The sequence below is a fragment of the Microcaecilia unicolor genome, chromosome 4, assembly GCF_901765095.1.
Source record: "Microcaecilia unicolor chromosome 4, aMicUni1.1, whole genome shotgun sequence".
In the NCBI taxonomy this organism is placed as follows: Eukaryota; Metazoa; Chordata; class Amphibia; order Gymnophiona; family Siphonopidae; genus Microcaecilia; species Microcaecilia unicolor.
In genome coordinates, this window is record NC_044034.1 from 62,478,981 (window position 1) to 62,493,212 (window position 14,232).

General features: G+C 44.1%; 1 protein-coding gene across 1 annotated transcript in view; it reads left to right on the top strand.

Annotated features, from left to right (window-relative positions):
• LOC115469598 (protein mono-ADP-ribosyltransferase PARP4-like) overlaps window positions 1–14,232 on the top strand; it is a 242,756-nt gene that overhangs the window by 38,019 nt on the left and 190,505 nt on the right. Inside the window, exons 8-9 of the mRNA XM_030202392.1 lie at window positions 2,339–2,449; window positions 3,575–3,724. Of these exons, the coding sequence (XP_030058252.1) occupies window positions 2,339–2,449; window positions 3,575–3,724 (261 nt within the window). The remainder of the gene's footprint in view (window positions 1–2,338; window positions 2,450–3,574; window positions 3,725–14,232) is intronic.

Here is a 14,232-nt window from a genome sequence, read left to right on the forward strand (position 1 = left end):
TTGAATTGTTAGATATGTCATTTACAAGTACTGTAATGTAAGAGTTCAAGAACGAGCCCTGGTGCATGGCCCTTGGCTGAGCATTTGCATTGTAGTGACCTGATCAGCTATACAGGGTGGGGTGGGATTGGGGCTGAGTGGGGGGGAAGGGGGGTTAAGAAGGTGAAAAGGAAGGTTAATTGCTAGGGAGTAGGTAATAAAGGCTTATGGCACCAGATTCTAGCCCTCATTTCAGTTGAGCTGGAAGTATTAAGGAATAAAAAGAAAAATGTTAATATCATAAGTGAGTTTTTTGTTCAAATGCTTTTCTCCTACCATTTTTTTATCTTGCGTGCTATAGTGGAATGCTTCTGCTGGGTGCACCAAGAGATAGAGATGTTAGCATGCCTGCCAGTCAGGCAATTTGATTAATGAAATGGCCACTGCTGACTGGTGCTATCTTATTTAGTACCATTACATGTAGGCTTATAGGACCTTAAAAATATGATGGGAGGGAATAGGGTTACCATATGGCCAGTTTTACCCGGTCATGTCCTCTTTGTGAGGACATGGCCAGGCATCTGGGCAGGTTTTGCCAGCCTGCCCATTTGTCTGGACTTGCTGACGAACGGGTAGGGTGGTGGGCTTCAGGGTGTCCTCCCCTCCCCTCCTTTACCTTATTGTAGTGTTCTGGTGGTCTAGTGACCTCTACGGGGCAGTAAAAAGCCCATCTTTCCTGCCTGGCGTGGCTGTAGACTGCCTTACTTCTGGCGCTGCTTCAAAATGCCTGCTGAGAGTTCAAGTGATGGCCTCATGAGACTTTCACATAAGTCTTGCAAGGTCACTGCTTGAACTGTCGGCAGCCATTTTGAATTGGCGCCAGGCGCAAGACAGTGTAGCCATGCCAGGCCCAAAGAGGCCACCAGGGCACTACAATAAGGTACAGGAGGGGTAGTGAACGAATGGAGTCGTGGGTGGGGGGAGACAGGAAAATTGGGGAGAGGATGTACATGGGGGGGGGGAGAGAGAGGGAATCTGGCTTTCTTTCAGGCAGATGATCAAAAGCAAACGCCGGCATGCCGGCGTTTGCTACCGCCCCATAATCAGAGCCCTCGAGCGAGTGAAACAACGCGCTCGAGGGCTCTTTGCGCAAGTAGCATGCAAATGCATGTTAAACAGGGCTTAGTGCATTCATCGCCGATGATCAGCGGTCAGCGCGCCAAAATTTGGGTTGCTGGCCGTGGCAAACCCTACGGCAGTTCCGAGCTGGCGTTAGGGTTTACAGATCATTGGGGAGGAATGGTGAGCCCTGTGTCCAGCATGCAGTTGCATGCTAGCAGGCCCCCGTTGCCCCCAAAGCAAACCTGCCAACAGGGGGCAGGAGGTCTGGCGGACCTCTGTTCCCCCTCCCCCCCCCCGACGATCCCACCCCCCCAGGTTCAGGGAGGGCTGGCAGTCCGGTGGATCTCCAGCCCCCCCAAACCCCCAGAAAATGGTCCCTGGTGGCCGCTGGCTAACCCCCCCCCCCCAGCAAGCGACAGGGGTGGGCTGGAGGTCCGGCGGACCTCCAGCCCACCCCAGCTCGCCCTCCCCCAGCGTTTTCAAGAATCCCTGGTGGTCCAGCATAAAAAAGAACCCCCTCCCAGCGAGCGACCGGGGGGGGGCTGGAGATCCGGCGGACCTCCAGCCCACCCCAACTCCCCCCCCCACAACGTCTGAAGAATCCCTGGTGGTCCAGTGTAAAAAAGAACCCCCTCCCGCCCCCCCCTACCTTAGTTGGAGGAGGGAGGTAGGTAGCCTGCCTCCCTCCTCTTCCATGGGATGACGCTGCCGCCGCAAAATGGTTGATGACGTTGCTCGGGACAGGGGTAGTCAGGGCCTGGTGGTCCCATGGACCTCCAGCCCCTGTGTTTGACAGGTTTGGGCTTTTGACAGCCCAGATCTGTCAAACAAGTGCGGGAGGATTGTGCTGAGCGCATGCTCGGCACAATTTGCCCGCACTTCTACCCCATGATCAGAGATAATTGCGCTGTTTAAATTTGCATGCATTATCTATGATCATAGGTCTAATAGGGCTCCACACTGTTCCAGCGCTATTTTAGAGCGCTGTTGGAACAGCGCAGGGCTTTTGATCATCTGCCTGTTTGGGAGGGTGGAGGTGTGACAGGGGCCAGGGCATGTTTCCTCTTTTTCCTTAGGGCAAATACGATAACCCTAGTAGGGAATCCTTTATTTCTGAAAGAAAGAGTGGCTCACTGAGTGGAGCAGAGCTGGTGAGCATCCATTAAAACTTGGTAGCATATCACTGAGGGTGTGAGGTCTATGTAGAAATGTATTAAACTGGAAAACGTTTTTTCAGATTCTAACAGATTTAAAAGAAATGGCAGTTGTTGAGCTGCAGCAACTACCGGAAAATTATGCATTTCTATTTCGCATTTCAGCAAACTTTGGTTTATCAAATGGATCTCAGGTAATTTTTATTGCCTTAAAAATCTTTTCACCAGTCTCTTAAAAATATTCTGTACAGATCTAAGTGATAAATAATTGGTATGATATGGACCGGCTACACTAAGCACGACACGAGTAAAAAACTTTAGTTAGTACATCGGGCTCTAAATGAGCATCTGACATTCTTTTTCTCTTTCCATTTCCCAAGGCAAAAGAGAACAGGAGAATATACTTCAGTTGTATTAACTGCACAACAGTGCATAGTAAATACTCTTCATATTTTGTGGTGGTCCATTTTTTCATGAATTTAAGGCACATGCCCCCAATTTGGGCTCGGGTCCACCCAAAATTAGACATCTCCCTTGCTGTGGCTGGTGGATATCCTCAAGCTCCGCCAACTGAAGATCTCCTCTTCCTGTTTAGTGACCAGAACTCTTCAAGCTCTGCAGCCAGTGTCAGTGTTCCTGGGGAGGTCTTCAGCTGTCAAGGCTTGGGGATCCCCACCAGCTCAGGTATTTTATATTTTGTATTTGGACGGGGGGGGGGGGGGGGAGGGCAGAGGGGTGGGGAGATAATTGTGTGCCCACGTTTGGCTCAGGCTCACCCAAAATCAGCTATCTGGCGACGCCACTGATGTGTTCGATGCATTTTTAGAAGGTTTCCCAATATAGTTAAAGTAATTGGTAACACTGTGACAGTGTATTTCACTGAGGCAGCAAGTCAGCACAAAAGCATGAAAATATTTTCTGAATATAAATTTGTAGCACTGTCACCATCTATAGTAGATTGGTTTTAATGACACAGTAGAGAAAACATAACTCTTAGTAACAGACTTCAAAATATTTTAAATGGAAAACACATAATATTCTCTCTTTCTCTGTGAGTTTATGCTGATTTGTCTAATCATGAGCTGACCTTGAGGCTTATTTTCAAAGCACTTAGCCTCCCAAAGTTCCATAGAAACCTATGGAACTTAGCCTCCCAAAGTGCTTTGAAAATATGCCTCCTTATATAGTAATGGAATCTGTAGAAAGCAAGTTCAGTGATATAAGTGTTTCTTTTATCACCAAACTGTGAAAGAGAAGAGAGTGTGAGGCATCATTAGTCCAGCCTGTTCATTAAAACATGGTGGTTTTGTGATTAACAGAAAGAAACACAGTTTCTACAGGTGAAAACTTCGAAAGAGGCTTGCGAAAGTTATGATGTCTATCTTGAAGATCTCAAGAAGAAAGATTTCACATTAAAAGAAGATGTCCCCCAAGAAGCAATCCGGTTTGCTTCTGAGATGCTGCAGGAGGTTTCTACTGGTTTTGATTTCATATGCTTTCAGTTTTACTTCTTTAGAGCAGTACTATGCTTTCTCTAGCTTTACAAGTTATTACAGTATATGAGAGATTTTTAGCAGTCAGTGGAAGCAGGAAAAGACAACGGGGGCTTAAGTGACTTGGTAGTAATGCGGAGCAGGAGAGAGAGTGTTGGATTGCCCAGATTTTATGAGCAGTGTTCTGAAAGGAGAGACATGAGTAGCACTTATGATCTTTTTTTGAACGTAAAGTTATTCAGCTCCTATTAGGCCTGATGCCAAAACACAGTAACTGTTGAGAATGTAAATATGAGAAAAAGTAAAACAAAAAACAATTTCTTTGAATAAATCCCTTGACCAAAACTAATACAGTACTGTGTTCTGGCTTAACATATCTCCCATATATCAAGAGATACTATGTTTTGGACTTTTGTTACAGGCTTGAAAATGCATTCAAAATATTAAATGACTACCATGTTAAAAAATACAGGAACTTTATGCGGGAGGTGTGGGTCCCAGACAGGTTCTTTCCTACACATTTGGTGGACCTGTCCTAGGGTGGTCCCTTTTTGGCAGGCTACTATAGAAGCATTAGTAACTATGACGGACACATCCTTGGTGTGCAGTCCCTTGGTGTGCCTATTGGGTTTGCACAATGAAAGCGACTTTTGGGAGAAGAGCAAACTGATGTGATGGGGGTTGGCGGCAGCTAAGTGCCTCATAGCGCAACGCTGGAAAACGATAGACCCCCCCCCCCGACACTGGGTGAATGGAAGTGTAAATTGGGACAGCTTCTACATATGGAACGCCTCACGGCGTATTGTAGAGATGGAGACCTACGACGCAATGGGGGGTGGATTCGACTTCAACAATGTCTAGCAAGTGTATAAGATGGGTGGGATCTGGGAGTACGATTGGGGCTCGGAAAGAATGGGAGGGGAGGAAGGGATAGGGGGAAAGGGAGTTTGTCCCCAAGAACCAGGGGACAATCTCAAGTTATGTTGGGGATGACTATGGAAGGGGAAAATGTTTCATGTTCACATAAAGGTTACCTGCAGAGTGGATAATGTTAGGAGGGGTATGGTTAGTAAGCTCAAAGAAGAAGAGTATGCATGGGCAATATGTATTTTCATTTGGTGCAAAAATGTTAGCAATTGTTTGCTTTAGTGAAGTTTATAGTGAATAAGCTGTTTACCATACTTTGTGTAAGTTGTTTGCTTAAAATTTAACAAAAAAAATATAAAGAAAAAATACAGGAACTACAGGACATCTAGCTAGTTAACTCAAAATTTTTTCAAAACTAAGTAACTGTTATGTTTTTTTCAGGGAAGTATAGTGCAGGGGGAAACTTCAGGAGGTGATGTTTATCGAGGGGTCGGGGTTTGACTGGTTGCAATGCAGTTTTTGCTGCATTGTAGTCCCTTTTGCATAATTTTGCACGGCAGGGGGTTTCTGCACAAATCCTGCAATGGTACTGTTGAAGAATTCCCCCAGGACTAAGGATTGAGAAACAGTATTTTTTATTATGTAATTACAATATAGCAAACTCTATCTGCCATACAGTGACTTGAACCAAAAACCATATAAAATATTAAGGGTCTAATTGTTTCAAGAATGTTTTTGCTTTTTAGTACTATTTCACGTGTGTATTGGGACTCAGTTACCCCACTGGATACACACCTATAAATATGCAACCAGAGTGTAAAAGAAGTTTGGTGATGCATGGATGGAATCACGAAGTAGGTTTATGGGTTGAAAAATACTTTGCTGGATATATTTAGACCAAATTTGGAGGAGTTGTAATTGCATGTGGCCACGTTTTAGCTGCAATTTCAGCTAATTTTGTGATGCTATTCTATGAAAACACAAGGGCACTTCTGTGTTATAGAATAACTTCAAAATAGGTGTCTGTATGACCTCTCCACCTTAGGGTTTCCTGGGTGTGTGTGTGGCCCGCAGATACTGACCATTGTTTGAGTGGTGCTACTACTACTACTACTACTTAACATTTCTAGAGCGCTACTAGGGTTACGCAGCGCTGTACAATTTAACAAAGAGAGACAGTCCCTGCTCAAAGAGCTTACAATCTAATAGACAAGTGAACGGTCGGTCCGATCGGGGCAGTCAAATTGGGGCAGTCTGGATTCACTGAACGGTAAGGGTTAGGTGCCGAACGCAGCATTGAAGAGGTGGGCTTTAAGCAAAGACTTGAAGATGGGCAGGGAGGGGGCTTGGCGTAAGGGTTCAGGAAGGTTGTTCCAAGCATAGGGTGAGGCGAGGCAGAATGAGCGGAGCCTGGAGTTGGCGGTGGTGGAGAAGGGTACTGAGAGGAGGGATTTATCCTGTGAACGGAGGTTACGGGCGGGAACGTAAGGGGAGATGAGGGTAGAGAGGTAGTGAGGGGCAGCAGACTGAGTGCATTTGTAGGTAAGAAGGAGAAGCTTGAATTGAATGCGGTATCTGATCGGAAGCCAGTGAAGTGACCTGAGGAGAGGGGTGATATGAGTATATCGGTTCTGGCGGAATATGAGACGTGCAGCAGAGTTCTGAACAGACTGAAGGGGGATAGATGGCTAAGTGGGAGGCCGGTGAGGAGTAAGTTGCAGTAGTCCAGGCGAGAGGTAATGAGAGCGTGGACGAGAGTTCGGGTGGTGTGTTCAGAGAGGAAAGGGCGAATTTTGCTGATGTTAAAGAGGAAGAAGCGACAGGTCTTGGCTATCTGCTGGATATGCGCAGAGAAGGAAAGAGAGGAGTCAAAGATGACTCCGAGGTTGCGGGCAGATGAGACGGGGAGGATGAGGGTGTTATCAACTGAGATAGAAAGTGGAGGAAGAGGAGAAGTGGGTTTTGGTGGAAAGACGATAAGCTCGGTCTTGGACATGTTCAGTTTCAGGTGGCGGTTGGACATCCAGGCAGCAATGTCGGATAAGCAGGCCGATACCTTTGCCTGGGTCTCCGCGGTGATGTCTGGTGTGGAGAGATACAGTTGGGTGTCATCAGCATAGAGATGATACTGGAAACCATGAGATGAGATCAGGGAGCCCAGGGAAGAGGTGTAGATTGAGAAGAGAAGGGGTCCAAGGACCGATCCCTGGGGAACACCAACAGATAAGGGGATGGGGGTGGAGGAAGATCCATGAGAGTGAACTTTGAAGGTGCGGTGGGAGAGATAGGAGGAGAACCAGGAGAGGACAGAGCCCTGGAACCCAAATGAGGACAGTGTGGCAAGAAGTAAGTCATGATTGACAGTGTCAAAAGCAGCGGATAGATCCAGGAGGATGAGGATGGAGTAGTGGCCTCTGGATTTGGCAAGGAACAGGTCATTACAGACTTTAGAAAGTGCTGTTTCTGTCGAGTGAAGAGGGCGAAAACCGGATTGAAGCGGATCAAGGATGGCATGAGAGGAGAGAAAATCAAGGCAGCGGCTGTGGACTGCGCGCTCAAGTGTCTCAGTCCTTATTGGGGTTTGGGGCGCTCCCTGAGATTGTTGACATGGAAGATTGGACCAGAGCTCTAGAATTAGAGTGGAGTGCCTACAAGGAGAAATTACAGCTGTGGCGATGTGACGAGGCATTGAGACAAACACAAGAAGAACAGAGGATAGAGCGGCAGATTATGGAAAGGTTCCTGGAGGGACTCTGAATGCCCATAGCTACGTATATCCCATATTTATTTATTTGTTACATTTGTATCCCACATTTTCCCACCTATTTGTAGGCTCAATGTGGCTTACATACTACCGTAAAGGCGTTCGCCAATTCTGGTATGAACAAATACAGTAATGTGGTAGAATAAGGTTCGTGTGTATAGACACATTAGAGAATTGTAGAGAGGAAGAGTTATTATATGTCCATTATGAGCTTTGGTTTCATTGTGTTACAGAGTACAGGCATTTAAGTTGGGTCGGTAGGTTATGCCTTTTTGAACAGGTTAGTTTTTAATGATTTCCGGAAGTTTAAGTGATCATAAGTTGTTTTCACAGCTTTTGGTAATGCGTTCCATAGTTGTGTGCTTATGTAGGAAAAGCTGGATGCATAGGTTGATTTGTATTTGAGTCCTTTGCAGCTTGGGTAGTGGAGATTTTGTTCATGTTGATCCTGTTGTGTTTCTGGTTGGTAGGTCTATGAGGTCTGTCATGTATCCTGGGGCTTCGCTGTAGATAATTTTATGAACCAGGGTGCAGATTTTGAAAGCAATACGTTCTTTGATTGGGAGCCAGATAAGATCCCAGATTTTCCTGGCACCCCAAAGAAACATGGAGATTACACTGTGGAACAATGGCTTGAGAGGACCAGAGCAGCATTGAAGGCACTTTGTATCCCTCCTGAAGACCAGCTAGAAATTGTGAAGGACCATTTGATTGGTCAGGCAAGAGTTACTGCTCAATTTGTTCCACCAGGGTCACAGAGGACGGTGGATGATTTGTTTCAGGTGTTGAAGACAGTATATGGTGACAAGGTTCCTGTCACAGTTCAAGTTGAGTTCTATGACCGAAAGCAAGAGCCTGGTGAAGATATGCGTACCTATTGCTTATAGTCTCCAAGAAAAGCTAGCTCGAATAGAGGTGATTGACCCACGTTGTTTTAGTGATTCTCAGAAGATATTGAAGGAAAGATTTGTTCTGGGAATCATGAAAGTAGCCTTAGACATGAGATGAAAAAAAGACTGAAAAGATTGGACGTTCCCAGTCTACTTGTTTAGAGACCCACGATTTGGGGAATATTTACGGGCTAAATGGACTGAATATAAGCACTTTAACGAGGGTACGGTTGACAGTTCTACCAGTTTTTGGGAAGCTGCGAAAGCAGTATTAAGAGGGGAGATAATAAGTTATGTGGCACAATATAAACGTGCGCGGGATAGGGAAATTGTGCGGTTAGAAAAGAGACTAATTAAGTTGAATAGACAATATGGTCTAACCCCATGTAGCAAGGTTAGACAAGAGGTGATAGAACTACAAACAACTTTGAACTCCCTGATACATGATAGAGAATTGAAATCTCAAGCCTATTATCGCTTTCAGTTATAAAAGCATGGAAATAAAGGAGGCAAATTTCTAGCTAGACTTATAGCATCTAAATATTCATCTAAAAATGTAACAACTATTAAAAACAAAGAGGGGAATTATCTTCATACTAATAAAGAGATTAGATCAGCGTTCCAGACATATTACCAAAGCCTTTATAAGGCGTCGGAACAAGAAGGACTTCCGGGTGAGCTATTTTTAGATGGGGTTCAGACCCCTAAACTACAAGATAGGGATAGTACTCAACTAAATGCAAAAATTGGTGTTGATGAGGTGACATGGGTAATAACGCAAAGTAAAATGGGTAAGGCCCCGGGCCCGGATGGGTATAAAGCAGAATTTTACAAGTTGATGGGTGACTCGGTGGTCCCAACACTGGTTAAGGTGTTTAATGAATGGATGGAGAATGGTAGGATGCCAGACCAATTAAATTTGGCTAGGATAGTTGTGTTTCCTAAGCCTAAAAGAGATGAAAAACTGGTAACCTCCTATAGACCTATTTCATTAATTAACCAGGAAGCAAAATTATTTGCAAAAATTCTAGCAAATAGACTGGGGCGAGTGTTACCTCATCTTATCCACACAGCTCAGGTGGGGTTCGTACAAGGTAGATCGGTTTCCAAAAATCTGAGGAGTATTCTGGCAGCATTAGAAGGTTTGGGCCACTCCCAGGCACAAGCATTAATGATAAGCTTCGATGCTGAGAAAGCATTTGATAGAGTGGAGTGGCCCTTCCTGTACTCTGTGCTGGAAAGATATGGATTTCAGGGTAAATTTGTACAGGCGATCAGGGCATTGTATCACCAACCTAGAGCACAGGTGATGGTGAATGGGAATATATCGGAGGAGATCCAGATTAGTCGAGGTACTAGACAAGGGTGTCCACTCTCACCTCTACTTTTTGCACTGCAGTTGGACCCCCTAATTAGAGACATATATGATTGTGTGGCGATTCCTGGGGTACAACTTAAAAAGCAGGAATTTAAACTTGCCGCGTTTGCGGATGACCTAATGATGGTTATTACAAAACCGAAGGAGACCCTGCACAATCTACTAGAGTTAATTCAAGAATGTGGAGATTACTCGAGCTTTAAATTAAACATAGACAAATCTGAAGCTCTTGGGATAAACTTAGACATTCGAGCCCATTGGCCGGAAGGATTTCCTTTGAAACGAACGAGCAAATCTTTTACATATTTAGGGATTCAATTACCGGCTAATTTGAAGGAGCTTTATACATTGAATGTTACAAACATGCTGGAACAGACAACTCAACAGTTGGATTCATGGGGCAATTTAACACTATCTTTGATGGGGAGGATTAGTCTTATCAAAATGGTGATATTGCCAAGATGGCTATACACATTACAGGTACTGCCCATAGTGTTATTGCAAAAAGATATCAAGCGATTATATCGATTGATATCTAGATTCTGCTGGGCAAAAAAACGAGCTAAGATGCAGCTGAAACATATGTTGGGGGGATGGAGGCAAGGAGGCCTGGGAATACCTAATATAAAGTTTTATAATATGGCATGCCTCCTGCGCCAAACACGAGATTGGCTATATCAAACCCAGGAACACACACCTCTAGAGATGGAGGAAGCGTTATATAGTCCATATCATGGGATAACATTAGCACATTTACAGAAAAAGGAGATACCGCATAGACTTAGACAAAATGTTCTGATATTATCACTCAGAGCAGCGTGGAGATTCTTAGGGGAACTATTGGGGGGAGATTCAAGAGTAACTGAGTATCTAAACATCAGGGGGAATCCGTCTTTCGTACCCGGGCTGGAAAATAAAACATTTGATAGGTGGGCACAGGAAGGTGTTAATTGTATAGCTGATGTACTGGAAGAGGGAGGGGACATACTGCCACTGTCACAGCTATTGGCTCAGAGGGAGCAGGTTTGGGGTGATGTATACGCGCACTGTCAACTTAAACATTATGTACAAACATTAGATAAAACAGCATTGCAGTGTAAACTGGGCAACAAAATCAAAAAATTCTTTGATGAGATATCTGAAAATGCCCCATCTATATCCCAGATACATCGGAAGTTATGGGAGCTGGCTCCGATGAAGGAGATAACTAAGGTTAGACAGAGATGGGAAAAAGATATGAGCTGCAATTTGGAATCATGGGATATTACTGCGCAGATACAAAATATACCAAGAATAATTGGGGGCGCAGATTACAGGGAATGCGCGTATAGAATAATTTACAGAGCTTATTTTACCCAAGTACAATTATATAAATCAGGGGGTATAGAGACAGCGCTCTGTTTGAAATGTAATAGACATGACAATACTTTATACCATGCGCTATGGGGATGTGTAGTACTACAGAGATATTGGAGACAAATAGTTGCTTACCTGTCTCATGTTTTGGGTAGTAGAATAGACATGAATCCACGACAGTTGATATTAGATTTGAAAGATGAACCTTTAAGACTCAATGCTGATAAAACATTATTATATCGAAAGTTATGTCTGGTGGCGAAAAAATGTATTATGCAATATTGGACTGTAGCCAGTTCACCACCTTATTGGCATTGGCGTAACAGGGTGCACCAGTTGTTAGTGTGGGAGGCGAAAGAAGTTAAAGGACAGTACAAAAGGAAAATACGGTTTCTTAAAACATGGGGTAGCTACCTGGAAAAAATGACACAGAGAGGCCGAAGTTTGGTCATTAATACTTTATAAAAGAACCATACATCACTACAATATTGGGATATATTAATATGAGTTAGTCAAGAGGGGTGGGGGGGGGGGGGGGGGTTAGCAGGGAAGAGTGGGAGGAGGGTGTAGAAGAGGGGATAGAGGAATAAGAGGTCTTGTATTACATTGGAGCGGTAAGCTGATCACTTAACATCACGGTACAATAATAGTTGATTTACAATTGTACATTTGCCAAAGCAAAAAAGTTGTGTTATGTTGTTGATATGTTATGACTCCTTTTAACAATTGTGGACAAATAATGATGTAAAGTGGGGAGGGGGTTGGGGGGAGGGGAATAGAAAAAGAGGATTCAGTGAATGAAGCAGATACAATGTTATTGCAATGCTGATTGGAAAACTGAACTTTGATGTATGAAGCCTCCAAGTTGCATTGTATTGTGCCTTTCGATAATAAAAAAGTTTAAACATAAAAGACTGAAAAGAGCTCTGGCGCCAGCATTTTCTGGAATCTTGCAGAAAGCGGTGAAGTGGGCTGAGGAACATATGTCACTTGATTGGGTAGAGAGGCCCCCGAAAATATTAACTCATGTTAAGAGTGAAGCAGCGCTGTGAGGCACTAGTGCGGAGGCAAGGATGGAGCCTGAATTAAATGAACTATGATGACAGAGTTACTGAGGGACAAGAGGCAAGCATAAGAACAGTACAGTTGTTTCCCAACAGCCCTGTGGATGGAGAGAAGAAAACAGTAGGCAGAGGTTGGAGTGGAACAGAAATGCCAGAAGTCAGTTTAGATGTGTATGAGATCGTAGAACACCTTTGAGAAATGAATGAGGAGACCTGGTCTTCTATTGGTGTCTAGAGTCTGGACATGTGGCAGGAGAAAGCTGAAGCTGGAGTGAAAGAGTAAAAAATGTGTTGGGTGTAGCATGGGCTGGCTCTGTGGAGAAGTTATCCAATGCAAAACGTGATGGAGCATTAAGTGTAATGTTGAGTGCAGTGTCCGGAACAATGTCTTGCACAGTGTCCACCGTTGCTTCCAAGGAATAGAGAGAAAACTCATCAAGAAGGATGATGACAACAGCGGTGGTTCCTTCTACTTCAGAAGCTTCTACCTCGGCTATGTGGCTTCAGCGAGTAGGCACTCGGGTGCCTGGGACAGGAACAAGCAAAACCTTTGGCGCAAGTCCCCTGGTAGAACTTTTCACTGGGAATGTGCCTGTTCCATGTTGCTTGGACACAGGTTCAGAAGTGTCAACTATTACCGCAAGTTATTTCAGAAAGCAACACCTGGAAGACCAGGTCGAGTTACAAGACACACTGGTGAAACTATCTGCAGTGAATGGAATGGACATACCAATCATTGACTGCTTGGGCCAGGTGGTAAAAAGCTCTGGTATACTAATGGTCCAGGATGATGCAGTTTATCTGCAAGTCAATTACATACCGGGAATAGCTGGAATAGATATTCTGCAGGAAGTTAACTGGAATTTACTGACGGACAGCTGCCTTCGAAAGGAGAAAGTACATAGAATCTGGAAGCAGGATTAGAATAAAGATCAGGAACGCATTGGTTTAGTTAAGCTTGTGGGAAGAAAAATGTGGTCTACCGTTTTTGACTGAATCAGTGTTGCTAGGAAGTTGTACCAAGTTGAAAGAGTGTGCGGAGCTGCCGGTGGTGGTAGTCGGGACAGAAACAATCATTTTCTTCCCATAGAAATTGATGGTGCCAAAAACGGGACCGAAGTGTGGCATGCAGTCAAACAGAGCGTGCACTTAAATGGAATGCAATGTATTTTCAAAGCACTTAAACATAAAAAGTTGCATAGTATCCTGTTGAACTTCATAAGTCTAAGCGCTTTGAAAATGAGCCCCAAAGAGTCCTATATTTTCAAATTTGTTTGCTAGTATTAACAGTCTTTTTATAAACTGAGAACAGAGGGCCAGAATTTCAGGAATATCTGAGCTCAAATCATGATTCTGTCCATGAAGAATAATATTGTACCAAGAAAAAAACAACAAAGCGGAAGTGACCAAAAACAAAAAATTCACACCAAAGGTGCTGCAGAAAACTTTACTGATGTTCAATAGACTTGATATAAATTGTGTTTTGTCCACAACGAGCCTGCATCAGGAGTCTGAAAACCTCACAATGGTCTATATATTAACACACTGTGCCTTAGTCCATTATACTGATAAAGGTTGTCAGTAATCAAAAACTGCTGAATAACAACACAATCTTCAGTTTAGCACACCACTGATAAGTGCAAGATTCATTTATATGCATGGTTCAAGACCTCTCCTCTGCAGGAAAGACTCCGCATAAGCGCGTGCATGGAATGTGGAAGCCGATTGGCGCGTGACAACCAACGAGATTTCAAATTTACCACCTCTTTAACTGCCACAGGCAGAATAAGCGAAAGAATGTTGTTAGAGCATACACCGGGGTCGTCGTCACCGCGGTGGAACTGTAAGACTTTAACACTGGCTGAACGAATAGAAGTTCTTAAAAAATTAGAAAACAAACAAAGTCAAGCATCTATTGCTAAAGAATATTGTGTCAATCCCAGTCAAATTTCACGTGTCTTGAAGCAGAAAGACCAGCTTCTAGAAGACTGGCAAAACAATACAAATCCACAACAGAAATGAAAACGGGCGGGAAAAGCTGAGGAGGTAGAACATGCTCTTCTTTGGTGGTTTTCTCGAGTCAGGAGCAGACAGTTTCCTGTCAGTGGTCCACTGCTTATGGAGAAAGCTAACCAGCTAGGTAAAAGTCTTGGACTAACTGAATT